Here is a 21,076-nt window from a genome sequence, read left to right as displayed (position 1 = left end):
TCTCACGCTTTCTCCACGTGCAAGTCCGGCTCGCCCATCGCCACTCGCCGCCGCCCCCAGGTGCCCACCCCTTCCAGCCCTTCCGGTCCCTCACCCAGCTCCTTAGTCTTGCCCTGGCTGAGGGAGGCGTCCGCGCTCCACCTCCACGTGCGAGTCCCGGGCCGTTCCCCACCTCCCCCCGCCACCTCCGCCCCGGGCTCCGCCTACCACGCCTGAGGCGCGCGCCTGGGAGCCGGGACACCTGGCCGCCCTCCCCCGGCCCGCACCCCTGCCGACTCCCCCGCCCCGCCCGCGCCACGGCCCCGCGCCCACCCTTGCGGCTTCCTCCGCCTGCCCCTCCCGTCGCGGGAGGTGGGGGGGCACCAGCGAGCGCGGCGGCGTGGCCAATGGGCGCTCGGCTTACTCTGGCCTCTCCCCCGCGCGGCCGCCAATCGCGGCGGGCGGTGGTGGTAATATTGTGGAGTTTGGATGCCGCCGCTGCCGCGGGCTGGAACGGCGCGGCCGCGGGGGCTGCCAGGGTATTTCGGGAAGGGGGCGTGAGGAGGCGACGGCGGCAGCGGCGGGTAGGGCAGGCAGCAGAGGGAAGGAGAAAGAAAGGAAGGAAGAGGGCGGGGAGTCCTCAGAGGAGGAGGCGGGACCGGCCGGGCACCTCACCTCGGCGGCGGCGGCGGCGGCGGCGGCGGCGGCGGCGGGCGGCCGGGGAGGCGGCGGCGCCGCCCCCTGCCCGCGGTCTTCTCAGCGCAGTCGGCCGCGGACCCGCTGGTCCCGGGCAGCGGCCAAGGCTACTGGGGCGGGAGCAGTGGGCCGGGCGGCGGCGGCAGCGGCGGAGGAGGAGGAGGCTGGAGTGGGCGCGGAGGCGACCGCCATGGCGTTCCTCAAACTCCGTGACCAGGTAGGTGAGGGGCTGCAGGGCGGGATCGCGCCGTCCGGGAAGGAAGGGAAGCAGGGCGGACCGGCGGTGTGGGCCGCTGGGGCGCCCGTTCGGCGGGGTGGTTGCGAGGGAAACGGGGGTCCTGCCCCGGGGACCTGCGCGAGACGGCGGGCCGGGGTCCGCGGGCGACCCGCCTGTCAGAGCTGCCGGGGCCTGGGTGAAGCCCACGTGCCGACGGGGGTCTAGCCGCTGCAGCAAGAGGGGCGGGTTCCACGCTCACCGCCCTCGCGTCGGGCGAGCTGCCGGGCAATCGCTTTCTCTTTCCTGCCAGGTGAGGCTCGGGCCTAACAGGTGGCTTCCCCGCTGCCGGGCGGGAGCGGTACTGGCGGCCGTGACCCAGGGTCACGACCTTGTTCTGTTTGCTTGGCTGGGTAGTGCGAGGGACTCTCTCTCCGGGTTAAAGGCAATTGATTCCGCTTAGCGACTAGTTACTCAATGCAAGTTTCCAGACTTGTTTTGACATTTTGTGCACCATCTTGTTACTTTTCTTGACTTATGAAGAGCTGGTCAAAGAATACAAGTCAAAATGACTTGTAATTCTCTGGAACTGAAAAACTACTTTGTATCTAGGAACGAAATCGCAACTGTATCTGAATGTTTTGTACACCTAAACATTTGGAAAGATGGGTAATAAGGCTTTTGAAGGATCCGGACGCTGCCAAACATTTTCCCCCTCTTTTAAGGAAAAGGAAAATTAATGTGTGACATTTACACATTAATTTGTCGCAAGACACTTACTAGTGTTGACAACTTATTTTTGCCATTGTTTTCCTGAACAGAAGATGTTGAACAGATTTGAAGGGAAGATAACTTGGATGTTTTGGAAAACTATTTTGAAAGTGAGCACCCCGTTTGCGAAAACAATGGGGAAGAACCTGAGACTATTTTTTATATTACTTAATAAAGATTGCACCTTAAATTCTGAATCTAATATCAAGAATTCTCATTTCATAAGTGAATTTTATGTTTAGGCTGATCGCAGACCTTGTGTATCATTAGGTATCAGAATGGTCTTGCCTGGTGTTAACATCAGGTCATGATACTTTGAAAAACTACAGTTTAGTCAATACAGTTTATACCTTGTATTTCAAATTATACAACTGTTCTGTCCTATAAGAGAGCCACTAGCCACATGTAGCAATTTAATTGAAATTAAACCAAGTTCCATAGTTTTGCTAGCCACATTTTAAGTGCTCAGTAGACATATGTAGCTATTGGCTATTGTATTGAATAGGACAGACATAGAACATTTATCTCATTTCAGATAGTTCTACTGGACAGCAGTGTTAGAGAATAGCAGGTAAAGCACAGTTATAGCAGGAACCATTTCTGCTAATTCCAGTACAGTCCGTGCATCTTATACTGTTAACAGTGTGAAACTCGAGATCTGGGTTTTCCAGTAACCTTTACCAGTCAAATGGCACTTTGTGCTTCCATTGTTAATGGTTGAAGTAATGACTGATCGATGTTTTCCTTTGTTTCTAGTCCTGCATTTTTGAAAAAGTTGTTTTTGTGATTTAGATTACTATGTGCATTAGAAATTTGGTGAACTTCTAGGAGAGACTCATATTTGATTCACCATTAGGTTTTAACAGAAACAGGATTGTGTTTTTCAGGATTGTGTTAAGCAAAAGTGCAACTGGATTTTATTTTGGAATTGCAATTGTGAGAAAATTGTGATGCCACTCCAGTCTTATGTATATCCATTAATCTTTAGTGGTAATATTGAGCTTTAAAATGCCACTTGCGGCCAGGCGCGGTGGCTCACGCCTGTAATCCCAACACTTTGAGAGGCCGAGGCGGGCGGATCACTTGAGGTTAGGAGTTCAAGACCAGCCTGGCCAACATGGTGAAACCCCGTTTCTCTTAAAAATACAAAAATTAGTCTGGTGTGGTGGCACGCACCTGTAATCCCAGCTACTCTGGAGGCTGCGACAGGAGAATCGATTGAACCCGGGAGACAGAGGTTGCAGTGAGCGGAGGTTGCACCACTGCACTCCAGCCTGGGCGACAGAGCGAGACTCCATCCCAAAAATAAATAAATAAATGTCACTTGTAAACCTAATGGCTCAGGGAGAAAGAACATTGAGGTTTTCCTCTAAACTACTGAGTAATTGGCTCATCTGGTCTCTCTTGGAAGACTTTGAGAAATAAGTGTGGTTTTGCCTAGTTTAAAGGGAATAGCTGTTTTTAGAGGGCATCTTATATGTTGTTTTATTAGCCATTGGAATTGATGGTAAAAATGAAATAGAAAGCAAATACTCTTAAACTTTCCCATCTACAGGAAAAGCAGGTCAGCTAGATTATTTTGTTTGGAGTAATGGAGAAGATACGGGTAAGGACATACAGACTTCTAAAGCTGGATGGTACTTGCCATAGCTTTTAGCTCAAAAGCCTTATATACACTTGACATAGGAAGTAGCAGAATGTACTTTTCTAGGTCTGTTTCCCTGTTCACCTTGTATTTTGTTTTCTTTTGGCTTTGTAAACTACAGTTTAATACATATAAGCTACAAATGCAAAAGGGTTGTTTTTCTTTGTGCATTTAAGCATCAGGAGGGTTCTAGATGGTTTAAACATAAAATCAGTAAGTAAAGCAATTTGTTCTCATAGCCAGTCAATTTGAATAAGATAATTTTCTCTCATTTTGTGCCACCACCTAATTATGGGGGTAAGAAGTTATTACTGCATTGCTTTCTGACTATGAGTAGATGAAAATGATTTTTAATTGTAAACTGAAAATAATTTTTTTTCTGTTTATAGGAATGGACACATTTTTTCCTTGAATTTTCACTTTAGTTTGAATAAATTTGTGACAATTGCAGGGTTTTTTCTAACAGATAACAGTGTTACAGTTTTTATTCTTGCAGTTGGTATGTTAAAATGTAATCATCCACAATTACATTTTAATTTATCAGCAGTACACCCTAATAAGAAGGGTAGAAGATCATTGTTTAGGGATCACAGACTCACAACCAGTAAGCTAAATGGTAATTGACATTGGGCTTCAGTGTTTAGAAGACAACAGGGAGTAGTGGACATCATGGCAAATAAGAACAACAAGTATGTTAGTGGCTGCCTAGCTTCAAGCCATTGTTGCAGTGCTAGTGTGCCTAGCATTTTTAGAACTCCATTTTTTTTTTTGGAAGCCAGAAATCCAGATTGCTAGACAAAACCTCTCTCTACAGGTATTTGTAAACGTTGGCAAGTCGGTAGCTACCGTTGACAACAATTAATGCTTTGGTTTTAAAAAGGGACTAGTAAGGAACCAGTTTATAACTGCTGGTTTAGATCAGTTTGAAAAAACAAAACTACAAAATAAGATTCCCATTAAATACAGTTTTCTTCTAGATAAAACAGCCAGTGTGGTCAAAACACTTTTTAAAAATTGCGATAAAGCCCACATACCATAAAGTTCATCCTCTTAAAGGGTACAGTTGAGTGGTTTTTAGTATGTTCACCAAACTGTGCAAACCATTATCACCATCCAATTCCGAAATATTTTTATCATTTCCAAAAAGAAACCCTATACCCATTAGCTGTTCCTTTCATTTCCCCCTTCTCCCAGCCCTGGCAGCCACTAATCTACTTTGTGTCTCTGAATTTGCCTATTCTGGATATCTCAGATAAATGGAATCATACAATATATGGCCTTTTGTGTCTCATTCACTTAGCATATTTTTAAGGTTCTTCCATGTTGTGCACGAATCTGTTGGTCATAAATTTTTGTATCATGTTTAGGAATTCCTAAAAGAAGTTCCTGTACTCAGGTCATCTCACTGCCTTCCGTGGTATGCATATGTGTAATCTGGGATAGTATTTATTTCTGTTTTTGGAATTTGTTTTATGAACTTTGTTTGCAGCAGTACTAAAGGGTAATAGCTTTTACATTTGGATCATTTTTGTGTAGGAGCCATCTTTGTGTGCTCCCTTATGGGTTAATGGTGAGGACTGATATGTTTAAGGTGTTGGGTTTTTTTTGTTTTGTTTTGTTTTTTTAAACAGGGTTGGCATATATCAGTGAGAAAGGTGTTGGATGGATGTGAGTAACTTAACCACTATTTTGGATAGTTAATAAGTTCTTATTTGATCAAGTACACACTAAGAGTGGAACATTGTTTGAGGGGAAAAAAACACACAAAAAATGACGGTTCTTGGGAAATCTTACAATAGGGGATACAGAATGCATGAAATACTTGAAGAAGAACACTGATGCCCAGATATTCAGGTACTCTATGTAGGAGGTGTCTTCCTGTTTGGTTTTTGTTTTTGTTTTTTGAGACGGAATCTTGCTCTGTCACCAGGCTGGAGTGCAGTGGCACGATCTTGGCGCATTGCAACCTCTGCCTCCCTAGTTCAAGCAATTCTCCTGCCTCAGCCTCCCTAGTAGCTGGGACTACAGGCGCCCACCACCACACCCAGCTAATTTTTGTAATTTTAGTAGAGACGGGGTTTCACCATGTTGGCCAGGATAGTCTCAATCTCGTGACCTTGTGATCCACCCACCTTGGCCTCCCAAAGTGCTGGGATTACAGGCGTGAGCCACCATGCCTGGCGTGTCTTCCTGTTTTGTGCTGGAGATGACAGGGGACACAAGGGCGAAGTAGCTACCATCTCTACCCTTACAGATCTTAGAAGAGGGCAAAAAAAAAACACATAGATGTAGGGTAAGTGAGATACATCACATGAAGAGGCTTATAGAGGCTGAAGGAAAACATGTGAAGCATATTAATTGAAAATGTAACATACAGTTCAAAAACAAGTTCTGTGTTTCCTCACTTTTTGGATACCTTTTGCAATACAAAATAGAACCTGGTGAGCTCTGTAAGAGGTGCAGATAACATGTTTCAGAATTTAAAAGGATCAGATAATCTGATTGTAAGTGGAGGGAAACCCTCATGGCAGGGGAGGTATTTTAGGTTCACCAGAAGTATATGTGGATGTTGAAAGCAAGCAGTTGTCAATGAAAGCAACAAGAGGGAACTGTGAAGGCAAGCCAGGAAGGATGGTTGGGATAATCAGGAGATAGTCTTGATTGGGGTGTGTAGTTGGAAAAGAGAAGATAAATTAGTTAACAGTGACTACATTAAGTACTTTGAATCCCAGGCTGAGAAGTTTGGACTTCATTGGTAAGTGATGGGACGTTTGAGCTGGGCCTCCTTAAAATAGGGCCTGCGAAGGTTTTGGCAAGAATGTGCATTTATGGATCCTCAGAGGGGTCCATGATCACTGAAAGTTAGATAACCATTACAGGTTTTGGAAGAGTAGATTACAAAAGGCAGACAAACAGGGACACCCAGGACCAGTTAGGTAGCTACTGCTGTAAATCAGAACATACGTAAAATATTTTAGTACAGATAGAGAACATTAAGTACTAGGCGAAAGTTTGAATGAGAGTGAGTATATCTTAAAATATTTCTCATAGCTATATTAATGACCTGTTTGTATCTACAATTGAGAGTGTCTTGGATTTGTATGATAATTGGTAATTTTTTGGATACATAGCTCCAGTAGGGTAAATTCAACATTATGAAAATACAATTAAACATTGATTTTAGGGCCGGGCGTGGTGGCTCATGCCTGTAATCCCAGCACTTTGGGAGACCGAGGCGGGCGGATCATGAGGTCAGGAGATCGAGACCATCCTGGCTAACACGGTGAAACCCCATCTCTACTAAAAATACAAAAAATTAGCCAGGTGTGGTGGTGGGCGCCTGTAGTCCCAGCTACTCGAGAGGCTGAGGCAGGAGAATGGCATGAACCCAGGAGGCGGAGCTTGCAGTGAGCCAGAATCGTACTACTGCACTCCAGCCTGGGCGACAGAACGAGACTCCATCTCAAAAACAAAAAAACAAAAAAAAAAAAACATAAAACATTGATTATGGTAGTTAAAGAGCAGATAACCCAAATAGTTAGATTTTGGATACATTTTTTCAGCATTTTGTCTTATTTCCTTTTTAATTTTCTAGTCTAATGTAAAATTTATATTCAGTGAATGTACTCATTCTGGACTGGGGTGAGATGCCCATGGAAAATACCCTGTACCTGGAGGAAATAGTTCAGGATTAGGTCTTTTGTTTTGAATAATGTATCCTGTGGGCGGTTCACATCATATCAAATCAGTAACAAAGTAATACCTTAAATTTAAAGCCAAAATTAATGAAATTATTAGTTACTTAAAACAGTAATGTTTTAAACTGTTACTGGGATATTGTATACGATGTAAAGTTGAAGTGCTTTAATTTTTCAAATATTTTAGGTTTAATTTCCATTCCCATCCCTCATCCCCAATTCTTAGTTATGCTATTAAATTATTCATCCACCCTCCTTAAGCGATACTGATTTAAAAAAAAGTTACCAGGATTCTTCTATGTGTATGCTGATTGGCTTACATAGTAGAGTCTGGGTAGAATTATTACGCCTATTAGCTTTTGTGAGAAGGCTACTTTTGCCTAGTCAATTTGACATTCTTTTTTTTTTTTTTTTTTTTTTTGAGACGGAGTCTCGCACTGTCGCCCAGGCTGGAGTGCAGTGGCACAATCTCAGCTCACTGCAAGCTCCACCTCCCAGGTTCATACCATTCTCCTCTCTCAGCCTCCCAAATAGCTGGGATTACAGGCACCCGCCACCATGCCTGGCTAATTTTTTGTATTTTTAGTAGAGACGGGGTTTCACCGTGTTAGCCAGGATGGTCTCGATCTCCTGACCTCGTGATCCGCCCGCCTCGGTCTCCCAAAGTGCTGGGATTACAGGCGTGAGCCACCATGCCCGGCGTAAGTTGACATTCTTATTGGTAAGGGTTTACTCGTCTAGATTTATCTATTTATAAATTTAAAGATATGTATTTTCTATTCCTCAGGATTTAAGGCCAAAGATAATATTAAAACATCTAGCACAAGACAGTTAAAATACTTTAAAAAGGCAATTGAGTAGAGAAATACTTATTTCAGAAACTTAGAATAAGAGTTGTTATAGATGAGAATTACATTTATTTCCTGTTACCAAAAATACCTAAGAAATACAGGTTTTATAATAAGGAAGCATAAATTAGTATAGAGAGGCAGCCTTTTCTCTTGAACAATTTCTGTATTAAAAAGTTTGATCTTTTTTATATTTTAACCAGCATTATTGAGATGTAATTCACACACAAACTTAAATTGTACAATTAAGTGTTTTTTAATATATTCACAAAACTGTGCAAGTACCACCAAAATCCATTTCAGAACATTTTATGACAAAAACCTTTTACCCCTAAACTATCAACCCCCGAACCTCCATTCTTGCCAGCTTCTTGACGACTACTATTCTGTCTCTGTAGACTTTTCCTGTTTCACTTGGTGTGTTTTCAGGGTTCATCCACTTTGTAGCAAGTATTTGTATTTATTTTTAATTGGTGAATAATATTCCATTGTATGGATATACCATATTTTCTTCATTCATCAGTTCATGGACATTTGTGTTTACATTTTTTGGTTGTTATGCTGATACAAACATTTGTGTACAAGATTTTATGTAGACGTAAGTTTTCATTTCTCTGGGATATAGGAATGGAATCATTGGGTAGTATGGTAACTCTGTATTTAGCCTTTTGAGGAACTGTTCTGTTTTCTAGAGTGGCTGCACCATTTTTCATTCCCAGCAGCGTATGAGCATTCCAGTTTCTCCACATCCTCAATACTACTCGTTATTGTCTGTCTTAAATTATAGCCATCCTAGTGTGTCTGAAGTTGTATCTCTTTTATTTATTTATTTATTTATTTATTTTGACACAGAGTCTCACTTTGTCACTCAGGTTGGAGTGCAGTGGCATGATCACGGCTCACTGCAGCTTCAACCTCCTGGGCTCAAGTTATCCTCCTGCCTCAGCCCCCCAAGTAGCTGGGAGTACAGGTACATGCCACTATTCACAGCTAATTTTTTTTTATTTTTGGCAGAGATGGGTTTTTGCCATGTTGCCCAGGCTGGCCTTGAACTTACGAGTTCAAGCCATGTGCAGCCCTCCCCCTCCCCGGCCTACCAAAGTGCTAAGATTACAGGTGTGAGCCACTGCACCCAGTCATGAAGTAGTATCTTACTGCAGTTTTGATGCCTAATGATGTTGAGCATCTTTTCATGTGCATATTGGCCATTTGTGTGTCTTTTTTGGAGAAGTATTTATTTGTGATAAGGATATAGGAAAAAACAAACCCAGTTTCTCTTACTATAATCTGACAACATAGAATGCTTTTGTGAGCAAATGTGTCACATTTCAGTTTTCCCCCACATACCAAGGAAGCAACCAGTTCTTCAGCAAATTCTCCAGTGTACACCAGCTAGATGTCCTCTCATTCAGTTTAGTTCTGACACTGTCTACCTGTAGATATTGTCAAATCCACAAGTGCAGTCCCACAAGACTGCCTCCACTTCAGATGCCAGTTGCAAGCCCCAAGTTGTTTTACTTGGGCTTCTGATGTCTGGCTATAAATTGGAGTTCCCATGACCCCCTCCTTGGGTTTGATTAATTTGGTGGAGCAGTTCACAGAACTCAGGGAAAACCTTATTTTTACTTATTTATTCTAAAGGATGTTACAAAAGGATAGAGATGGAAGAAATACATAGGGTGAAGTATGGCAGAAAGAGTAGAAGCTTCCATGCCCTCTCTGGGGATGCCACTGTCCAGGAATCTCCGTATGTTCAGCCCAGAAGCCTCCTGAACCCAACAGAAGAGAAGACAGAGACAGTAGGTGAGAAGGCCATGTAAAGATGGAGGCAAAGGTTGGAGTCATACAGTTCCAAGCCAGTGAACTCCAGGAGCCCAGATGCTGGAAAAGGCAAGGAAGGACTTCCCCTTAGTGTTCAGAAGGTCACCTTGATTTCAGGCTAGTACTCTCCACAACTGTGAGAGAATACATGTCTGTTTTTTAAGCTACCAAATTTATGGTCATCTGTTATGGTCATTTGTTAGCCCTAGGGAGCTAATATAAGGAAAAGTTTTTAGCTCTTACATTTAGGGCTGTGATCCATATTGAGTTGTTTTGTATATGCTATGAGGTAGGATTTCAACTTTCTCTCTCTCTCTCTCTCTCTCTCTCTCTATATATATATATATATATATTTTTTTTTTTTTATTGCATGTAGATACCCAGTTGTCCCAGTGCCATTTGTTGGAAAAGGTAATCTTTCCCCCATTGAATTGTCTTGGCATCTGTATCATAAATCAGTTGACTCTAAATGTGGGAGTTTATTTCTGGGCTCTCAGTTCTATTCCATTGGTCTATATGTCTGTCCCCATGCCAGTACCATGCTGTCTTGATAACTGTAGGTTTGTAGTGTACAGAGTCAGAGATCGCTTCCAACCCTGCTTACTTGGCTCTTCAGCTGAGTCTAGAAACCACATTGACACCAGGCAGATTAACAAGAGAAAAATATACAAATTTAATAAGTTTTCCGTATACATGGTGATCTTCACAAGAGATTGAATTCTGAAGAAGTGACCAAAGCAAGATGCTTTTATACTTTTTAGACAAAGAATGATAAATTTGAGGAAAAATGATAGAACAAAGAAAATCTGGCTGGGGCAGAAAATTTTCTAGGGGAGTTAACTAGGAGATATATTGGGGAGGGGTGTGAAACAGGTAGAAGATAAGGATTACTTCCTTAAGAATATTTATTCAGGTCCATTGTAGCTTCCAATTCCAACTCTCTGGAAGTAAGGGTTATTTTTCTCTCCCTCGTATGGTGAGGGTACCCCTCCTAGAGGAATCTTTATGTCTTGGCTGCGTGTAGGAAGAGACAGGTTAGCTCACCCTGTCTTTGTAGAAAACTACAATTTCTCTAATGTTTTCAACTCAAAATAATCACTATACCAATCTGACTTATATCTTGGAATGACAGATCCTTCACTCCTTCAGTAGTAAGTTTGAAATTGGGAAGTGCAAGTCTTCCAATTTTGTTTTTGTTTTTTAAGATTTTGGCTTTTATGGGTCACTTGCATTCCCATATTTTAGCATCCATGGGTCAATTTCTGCCAGAAAGACAGTTGTAATTTCGATAGGTATTGCATTGAATCAATAGATCAATTTGGGAAATACTGCCATCTTAATGATAATAGTCTTTCCATGAACATGGGATGCTTTCCATTTATTAAGGTTCTTTAATCTCATTGTATCTTGTAGTTTCAAGAGTACAAGTTTTGGACTTTGTTAAATTTCTAAGGTTTTAAAATGCTATTGTGTATGGAATTTTCTTATTTTTAGATTGTTTATTGGTAATATATAGAAATACAAGTGATTTTATATATTGCTTTTGAATCCTACAACTTTGTTGAACTTTCTTATTAGCACTAATACTTTTTTAGTGGCTAGAGATAATTTTCCGTGACTAGAGATAATTTTGCTTTTTTCTTTCCAGTCTGGATGCTTTTTATTTCTTGCTTACTTGCCCAGACTAGAACCTCCAGTACAGTGTTCAGTAGAAGTGGTGAGAGTAGACATCCTTGTCTTGTTCATGATCTTTCATCATTAAGTATGATGTAGCTGTTGGTTTTTCATAGATGGTTTTTATTAGGTTGAGGAAGTTCCTTCCTATTTCTAATTTATCGATTGTTAGCTGCTGCTATTTTTTTTTTTTTTTTAAGATAAGGTCTCACTTTGTCACCCAGGCTGTAGTGCAGTGGTGTGATCATGGCTTACTTGCAGCCTAGACCTCCTGGGCTCAAGCGATTCTCGAACCTCAGCCTCCTGAGTAGGTGGGACCACAGGCATGCACCACTATGCCTGGCTAATTTTTTAATTTTTTTGTAGAGATGGGTCTCCCCTTGTTGCCCAGGCTGGTCTTCAGCTTTTGGGCTCAAGTGATCCTCCTACCTTGGCTTCCCAAAGCACTGGGATTACAGGTGTGAGCCACTGCATTCAGCTATTGTTAGCTTCTTAAACATGGATTAAATAGCCCCTGTCTTGCACAAGGTAGCTATTTGGGTATAATGAAAGTTTAGGAAAGAAAAATCCCCTGGTTTTAACCAAGATCACATTATTGTCAGAGTTTCTTCATTCTTAAGACTTCCAAATACTGTTTCTTTAGTGGTGATTCCCAAATTTGTGGTTCTGGTTTTGAGTTTTCACCTAAGTTTGAATCTCTCTAACATCTGCCTATTTGATAATTCCAGTTAGCTACATTTGTGTTGCCCCAAATTCAGCATGACTGTAAATTTATTTGACTCTGATTTTATTGTGCATCAAGTGCTATACCAGACTCCAAAGGACACAAGAGTGTGTTTGGAGAACTGTCAAGAAGTAAATATGGTTGCAACACAGAGGACTTGAAGTGAGAAAAAATGACCCTGTTGGAGATAAGGGCCAAATCATGAAGATCCTGTGTGCTGAGTTCTAAGTTGGAACTTTATTCTGAAAGCAATGATGAGCCACTGGAAGAGGCAAAGCAGGGAATCGGTGCAGGATTTTGTTTTGAATCAATTCGGGAAGATAGTATAGAATATAGGTTTGTGTTGAAGGTGAAGCTGGAGGCAGGTGGAACTGGTAGGAAGTGCTATCCATTTGAAAAGTGGTTTTTACCTAAGACACTGGCAAAAGGGATGGATTCCAGAGATACTTAGGATGTAAAATTGATAGGACTTGATAACTGGATAGTAGGGGCTGAAGGAGAAGGATGACTCTTCAGTAACTCCTAGGGATTTGACTAGAGGGCCTAAGATAGAGCATGCTGGAAGAGCTGGTTTGAAGGTGAGGTGAATTCAGTTTTGGATATATTGAGGTCCTTGTAGGACATCTAAATGGAGAAGTGTTTTTACAGTAGGCAGTTAAATGTGAGGCTGGGCTTTTAGGTGATAATTAAAGTGAATGAGGTCACTCAAGGAATGAGAAAAAGCTCATGGCCCGGCAGAGTATCATGGAAAATATGGAATGAATGGAGGAAAGAAAATCTAAGAAGCTACTAGAGTTAGGAAGAAAGCCATAAGAGATTGCTATCACAAGCAATCCCAGTTGCACCCTATATTCTCTTAGACATGAAGTCTTAATTTTTCCATCACTTTTTAGTTTTTCTTTATTTAGTACATTCTTTTAAATTTTTCATGGAAAAGTTTCTTGTTTGCTCCAAGTTCTTTACTTTCTAAGCCACTGTTTCCTAACTTTGGAGCATACATCAGAGTCACTTGGCAAGCTTAAATACATATTCTTTGGGATCCTATTAGACCTGCTGAATGATGATCTTCTGGGGGTAATGCCCCAGAATCTGTGTCTTAAAACCTCTTGTGGTAAAGACTAGCTTGCTGTTTACCAAACTTGTTTTCTTTTCTCCCAGGCCCCAGCTAACTTATATTTACTAGCCCTTTTGTGTTTGGGGATGGCCATATGATTGAAATCTGGCCATAGGAAATAAAGCAGAAGTGTTGAGTGTTACTTTAGTCCTGGCAAATAGAAACCTCCCTTGAAAGATTGTCTTTCTTTTCCACCTGCTGGCTGGGTGGTGGTTGCCAGAGCAACTTTGGAAATGAGGGGTCAAAGAGAACTGAACTTCTTTCAGCCTGGGTTGTCTCCAACCTCCTCAGGCACACCCAGCTGATCATTAACATAGATTTTTTTACTTTATGTGAGCATGAAATAAAAATAACCTATTCTGTTATGTGATAATTTGGGATTTATCCATTACAGCATCCACTATTACTTTAATCAGTGGAGCTCTTTCGATTGTTATAAAATGGTCAGAATTTAGGAACTGTTGCCCTTGGTTTATACTGTTTGTATTTTTTAACTCGTTTATATGGTAGGTAAGCTTTCAGCTGTTGACTTCCAGACCCTGTATATATTGTGTTTGTGAAAGCAGCCTCAGGGGCTTTACCCTGCAGAGCCACAGGGGCAGAGCTGCCCAAGGCCTTGAGAGCTCACCTCTTGCATCAGTGTGCCCTGGATGTGAGACATGGAGTCAAAGGAGATTATTTTGGAGCTTTAAGATTTAATGACTGCCCTGCTGGGTTTCAGACTTGCATGGGGCCAGTAGCCTCTTTGTTTTGGCCAGTGTCTCCCATTGGAACAGGAACGTTTACCCAATGCCTGTACCTCCATTATATCTTTCAAGTAACTAACTTGTTTTTTATTTTACAGACTCGTAGATGGAAGAGACTTGCCTTGTCTCAGATGAGACTTTGGGCTTGGATTTCTGAGTTAACGCTGGGACGAGTTAAGATTTTGGGAGACTATTGGAAAGGCATGGTTGGTTTTGAAATGTGAAAAGGACATGAGATTTGGGAGTGGCCAGGTGTGGAATGATATGGTTTGGCTCTGTGTCCCCACCCAAATTTCTTCTCAAATTGTAATCTCCACGTGTCAGAGGAGGGGACTGGTGAGAGGCTATTGGATTGTTGGGGCAGATTTCCCCCTTGCTGTTCTCTTGATAGTGAGCGAGTTTTCACGAGATGCAATGGTTTAAAGTGTGTGGCACATACCCCTACCTCCTGCTCCACCATATTAAGACGTGCTTGCTTCCCCTTCGCCCTCCACCGTGATTCTAAGTTTCTTGAGTCATACTTCTTATTAAGCCTGTGGAACTGTGAAACCTCTTTTCTTTGTAAATTACCCAGTCTCAGGTAGTTATTTATAGCAGTGTGAGAGTGGACTAATACGTGAAGGTTAACAACAGCTGGCTTTTAAGGGATATATAAGCAGACTTCAGCATCAGAGTGAGCAGTGGAGTTGAAACCAGATAGAATAGCAAGTGTGGTATTAGTCAAGTAGATCTAATAAGTAGCCTAATCCAAGGCATAGGCAGGTAGTTAGAAACTAGCATGTCTGTAAGAGCCTGAATGATTGAAATAGAGATGTCTGGAATCAAGAAACTTCAACAGATAATGCCAAGGAGCTGTAACCTTTTAGACATTCTCAGGACAAAGAGGGAACCTAGTTGGAGTATTTCCCAATTGAGAAGCTAGTCAAGAGGGATAAATGTAATATGGAATATATATATATACTTTAGAAATGTTCTGGAAGATTGTGTATATGTTATGTAACAGTTAATCCACTCATTTAATAATAGGTGACTTGCTATTTTGAAGAAATGCATTGTAAGTTATTTTTAAAATAGTGATATGGTTTCAATTTGTGTCCCTGCCTAAATCTCATTTCTAGTTATAATCCCCAGTGTTGGAAGTGGGACCTGGTGGGAGGTGATTGGATCATGGGGGATTTCCCCTTTGGTACTGTTCTACATTCTTGTGAGATTTGGTTGTTTAAAAGTGCCTAGCACCCCCCTGTCCCCATTTTGCTCCTGCTCCAGCCATGTAAGATATGCCTGCTTCTCCTTTGCCTTCTGCCATGATTATAAGTTTCCTGAGGCTTCCCCAGAAGCAGAAACCGCTATGCTTCCTGTACAACCTGCCAAACTGTGAGCCAATTAAACCTCTTTTCTTTATAAATTACCCAGTTTCAGGTATTTTATAGCAGTGTGAGAACCGACTAATACAAATAGAGTCCCTTAATAAAACAAATTCTCATTCAGTTAATCTTTTATTATAAAACTGAATTTCTGTATATCATCTTCACTTAAATTTAAGTGCAGTGACTGTTTAACTATTACAGATTATCAATACGGAGATTATTTTACATGTCTTGGTGTATTATTGGTTTTAGAACCTCCTATGTTTTAACTATTAAAGTATCGCTTTTAATGTCACCAATCAACCTGTTCATATTTTTGTCTCCTTACTAACAATATTCTGCCTTATAAGCCTTCCAGATCCATTACAAAATCACATGAACCCTTTACCTGCTCACCTTCTTGTTCTGTTACCTCCTTGGAGCCTTAGTTTTGAAATTGAGGTGTTTTGTTTTTTTTTTTTCTCTGACCACAACTTTTTTCATTGTCAGTTCTCCCACTTCTTTACCTACAGTGAATCTGAACTCTGCTGTATTGGAACCTACTTCATCTAATCTGTTTGGTTCCCTTTCGCCACAAACTGACCTCTTGAGAAGTCTTGACCTTGTGATTTGAGCAATATTATGTATAATAGTGTTTTCTGAAGTATGGGACAGTTTTTACTACCGGTATATTTCTTGAGATTTTGTTTGGGTGACCAGTCTACTTTAATTACTAGATATTGATTGATACTTCTTTGCTCACAGTCCAGAATCAGTCCAGACTGGGTGTTGTAGGCATAATTATCCCATGCCTGCATTATTCTGGGCTATTTGAGGGTCTCCCAGCTCACTTCATATCAACCATTATGGAGCTTTATTCTTCATTTTGTTCTCTACAACACCCATCCCCTTTTTCTTCAACTATCACCTACCCTACCCAGCTTTCATTCCTGCATTTCCACCTCAACCTCCCTTCCTTTAGCCCTTTTGGCCCAACTTTTTAAGCCTTAACTCCTAATTTACACACGCTTTCAGTCTTCTCCTTTTCATCTCCATCTTCTGCCTCTTGCAACTTGCCCATTGCTTTCGTATTGATACCCTTGCTTATTGTAAATTGTTTTATTTCTACATTTTGATTTCTGCCTCTTTTCGTTTTATTATTTTTGGCTCAAACTGGCCTACTGTACTCTTAATTCTATCTTTATCTGAAATTTAGATGTATTGTTTATCTCTTATTTGTATTCATTTTTTTACCCATTGCTTTCTTATTGATACCTTTCCTTATTGTAAATTGTTTTATTTCTACACTTTAATTTCTGCCTCTCTCTCTCTTTTTTTCCTTATTTTTGGCTCAAACTATTCTGCTGTACTCCTAATTCTATCCTTATTTGAAATTGAGGTGTATTGTTTATCTCTTATTTTTCATTTTTTTTGTACTTCTCCTCCTGCCACTACATATTGTTGTATATTGGTGTCTGGATGGACGCTATTAAGATTCTGATGCTCAGATGGGGCAAAACCAGGTGATAGAGTTTGGATGTGTGTTCTTGCCCACATCTCATGTTGACATGTAATCTTTAGTGTTGGGATTGGGGTCTGGTGAGAGGTGATTGGATCATGGGGGCAGATGTCTCATGAATGGCTTAGCACCATCCCCTTGATGATGTCCCCGTGATAGTGAGTTCTCATGAGATCTGGTCATTTAAAAGCGTGTGGCACCTCGCCACTTGATCTCTCTTGCTCCTACTTTCACCATGTGATGTGCCTGCTACCTCTTTGCCTTCCACCATGATTGAAAGCTTCTTGAGGCCTCCCTGGAAGCAGATACCACTATGATTCCTGTATAGCCTGCAAAAGGATGAGCCAGTTAAACCTCTTTTCTTATAAATTACCCAGTCTTGGATATTTCTTTATAGCAAGGCGAGAACAGTCTAATATACCAGATAAGCAACACTCATTACATAATTTAGCCTTAACAAGGCTTGTTTCTGTCCGGGTGTGCTATATATAACAGTATAACTTTAAAAATCTTGTTTTCTTCAGTATAAAGCAGTAAATCAAAGTTGTTTGAGTTGAATTTCTTTGGTTAGTGAAAACATTCATTCCCATCAGCATATGTCAAGTTTAAATATTAATATATGTAATATTCCAAAAAAACCAAACTTTTATTTATGTTTTAAAAAATTTTCGTTTTTAGCTTTTGTGGGTACACAGTAGTTGTATATATTTATGGGTTATAGGAGCTATTTTGATACAGGCATGCAGTACATATACTAACACATCTGGGTAAATGGGGTATCCATCACCTCAAGCATTTGTGCTTTGTGTTATAGACAACCCAGTTATGCTCTTTTGTTATTTTAAAATGTTCATTTAAATTATTTTTGACTATAGTCACCCTGATGTGCTGCCAAATGCTAGGTCATATTCATTCTTTCTATTTTTTTCTACCCATTAACCCTCCCCACCTCTCCATCCCCCAACTACCCTTCCCAGCCTCTGAGAAAGGATGGGTCTCAGAGGATGGTCTTCCCAACCATCCTTCTACTGTCTATCTCCATGAGTTCAATTGTTTTAATTTTTAGCTTCTATGAATAAGTGAGAACATGCAAACTTTGTCTTTTTGTGCCTGGCTTATTTCACTGAACATAATGACCTCCAGTTCCATGTTGTTGCAAATGACAGGCTGTGATTCTTTTTTATAGCTGAATAGTATGTGTGTATGGATCATATATTCTTTGTTAATGGACATTTAAGTTGCTTCCAAATCTTGGTTGTTGTGAATAATAACCAAGGTTTTTATATATAATGTGCATATTATATATCAATTATTATAAAATAATATAAAAATTATAAAATAAAATTATATATAAATTATGTTATATATAAAATTATACACAATACATAACATTATCCATATAAATTATGCCTATATAATAACATGGGAGTGCAGATATCTCTTCAATATACTGATTTCCTTTCTTTGGGTTATACCAAGCAGATGGATTACTGGATCATATGGTAGTGCTAGTGCCATTTTTAGTTTTTTGAGGAACCTCCAAACTGTTCTCCCTAGTGGTTGTACTAGTTTGCATTCCTACCAACAGTGTACAAGGGTTCCCTTTTCTCCACATCCTCTCCAGCACTTGTTATTGTCTGACTTTTGGATAAAAGCCATTTTAACTGCGGTGAGATGATTGTAGTTTTGATTTGCATTTCTCTGATGCTCAGTGATGCCGAGCCCCTTTTCATGTACCTGTTTGCCATTTACATGTTTTCTTTTGAGAAATGCCTATTCAGATCTTTTGCCCATTTTTTTTGATTGGGTTATTAGGTTTTTTTCCTGTACATTTGTTTGAGCTCCTTATATTCTCTGGTTATGAATCCCTTGTCAGAGAAGTAGTTTGCAAATATTTTCTCCCATTCTATGGGTTGTCTCTTCACTTTGTTGATTATTTCCTTTGCTGTGCAGAAGCTTTTTAACTTGATGTGAAAATATTTTCTCCCATTCTGTGGGTTGTCTCTTCACTTTGTTGATTATTTCCTTTGCTGTGCAGAAGCTTTTTAACTTGATGTGACCCCATTTGTCCATATTTGCTTTGATTGCCTGTGCTTGTGGAGTATTAGCCAAGAAATCTTTGCCCAGTCAGTGTCCTGAAGAGTGTCCCAGATGTTTTCTTTCAGTAGTTTCATAGTTTGAGGTCTTGGATTTAAGTCTTTAATCCATCTTGATTTGATTTTTGCATATGGCAAGAGGTAGGGGTCTTCATTCTTTTTTTTCTTTTTTTGAGACACAGTCTTGCTCTGTTGCCTAGGCTGGAGTGCAGTGGCGCAATCTCGGCTTACTGCAACCTCTGCCTCCCAGGTTCAAGCAGTTCTGCCTCAGCCTCCTGAGTAGCTGGGATTACAGGCGTGCACCATCATGCCTGGCTAATTTTTGTATTTGTAGTAGAGACGGTGTTTTGCCATTTTGGCCAGGCTTGTCTCAAACTCCTGACCTCAAGTGATCCGCCCACCTCGGCCTCCCAAAGTGCTGGGATTACAGGCGTGAGCCACCACACCCGGCCAGGAGTCTTCATTCTTTTGCATGTAGAGATCCAGTTTTCCTAGCACCATTTATTGAAGGGGCTACCCTTTCCCTAATGAGTGTTCTTGGCACATTTGTCAAAAATGAGTTCATTGTAGGTATGTGGATTTATCCCTGGGTTCTCTATTGTGTTCCACTGCTCTATGTGTCTTTTTATGCTAATACCATGCTGTTTTGGTTAGGATAGTTCAGTTGCATAATTTGAAGTCAGGTAGTGTGATTCCTCCAGTTTGTTCTTTTTGCTTAGGCTAGATTTGGCTATTCTGGGTCTTTTGTTGTTCCATATAAATGTTAGGATTGTTTATTTTTCTATTTCTGTGAAGAATGTCATTGGTATTTTGTCATTGGCATTGCATTAAATCTATAGATTGCTGTTGGCAGTGTGAACATTTTAATGATATTGATTCTTCCAATCCATGAACATGGAGTATCTTTCCATTTTGTGTGTGTCTTCATCAATTTTTTTGCATCAGTGTTTTATAATTTTCATTGTAGAGGTCTTTCATTTCTTTGGTTAATTCCTGGTATTTTATTTGTAGCTGTTATAAATGGAATTACTTTCTTGATTTCTTTTTCAGATTGTTTGCTGTTAGCATATAGAAATGCTACTGAGTATTGTATGTTGATTTTTGTATCTCGCAACTTGACTGAATTTATCAGTTCTAATAGTTTTTTTGTGTGTGGAGTCTTTAGGATTTTTCAAATATAAGATCATATCATCTGCAAACAAGGATAATTGGACTTCCTTTCCAGTTTGGATGCTCTTTATTTCTTTCTCTTGTCTGATTTCTCTAGGACTTCCAATACTATGTTGAATAACAGTGGTGACAGTGGGCATCCTAGTTGTGGTCCAGATCTTAGAGGATAGACTTTCCATTTTTCCCCATTCAGTGTGATACTAGCTATGTGTCTGTGGTATATGGCTTTCATTATGTTGAGGTATGTTTCTTCTGTATCTAGTTTTGTGAGAGTTTTTATTATGAAGGGATGTTGAATTTTATCAAATGCTTTTTCAGCATCAGTTGACATGATTATATGGTTTTTTTCCTTCATTTTGTTGATATGATGTATCATATTAATTGATTGCATGTGTTGAACCATCCTTGCATCCCTCGGGGGATAAGTCCCACTTGGTCATGATGAATGATTTTTTTTAGTGTGTTGTTGAATTTGGTTTGCTAGTATTTTGTTGAGGATTTTTTGAGTCAATATTACTCAGTGATATCGGCCTATCGTTTTCTTTTTTTTTAATGTGTCTTTGTCTGGTTCATGTATCATGTTATTATTTACCCTGCAGATGGAAATTTGACCCACTCTTCAAGTAGCCCTCTATCTGAGCCACATTGATTCTGAAATGTGATTATAGTTTTCATTGGTTTGGTGTTCCTGTGTGCTGAATCAACATGTCAGAAAATCTTCCCTTTTACCCACTTTAGTTCTTTCCAGCTGTAATTCGGTTGTTTTTTGTTATGTTTTCTACAGCTAAGGTCCTGAACAGCTGATCAGCCTTTTAAGTTGGATTAAAAGAGCTGGTGATTGGTTAGATCAGTGTGTTTTTTTTTTAACAGTTTATTGAGGTATAATTTATATACCATAAAATTCATAAAATGTCTTGAGTGCAATTTGTTTTCAGTAAATTTAAAGAATTTTGCACTCATCATTACAAACCAGTTTTAGAGTATTTTCATCACCCCAAAAAGATACCTTGTACCT

At 40.4% G+C, this 21,076-nt stretch overlaps 1 protein-coding gene and 1 long non-coding RNA gene across 9 annotated transcripts in view; one reads left to right on the top strand and one right to left on the bottom strand.

Annotated features, from left to right (window-relative positions):
• Positions 1–71, bottom strand: part of LOC129397379 (uncharacterized) — a 109,492-nt gene extending 109,421 nt beyond the window's left edge. The window contains exon 1 of the long non-coding RNA XR_008624706.1: positions 7–71. This is a non-coding gene — a long non-coding RNA (uncharacterized LOC129397379). The remainder of the gene's footprint in view (positions 1–6) is intronic.
• Positions 72–417: 346 nt separating this feature from the next.
• Positions 418–21,076, top strand: part of ANKRD28 (ankyrin repeat domain 28) — a 194,099-nt gene continuing 173,440 nt past the window's right edge. For 3 of the 8 annotated variants that reach the window (XR_010111399.1, XM_063602197.1, XM_063602196.1), the window contains exon 1: positions 430–892. Coding sequence is in view for 1 of the 8 variants with exons in the window: in XM_003826200.7 (XP_003826248.1) it covers positions 866–892 (27 nt within the window). In the remaining 7 variants the exon portion in view is untranslated. Of the gene's footprint in view, positions 893–21,076 lie in introns of all 8 variants that reach the window. The other 5 variants (XR_008624705.3, XM_008951669.6, XM_063602198.1 and 2 more) reach the window with 4 other exon arrangements.

The sequence above is a fragment of the Pan paniscus genome, chromosome 2 (assembly GCF_029289425.2).
Source record: "Pan paniscus chromosome 2, NHGRI_mPanPan1-v2.0_pri, whole genome shotgun sequence".
Classification (NCBI taxonomy): Eukaryota; Metazoa; Chordata; class Mammalia; order Primates; family Hominidae; genus Pan; species Pan paniscus.
This window is presented reverse-complemented; position numbering and strand designations above follow the sequence as displayed.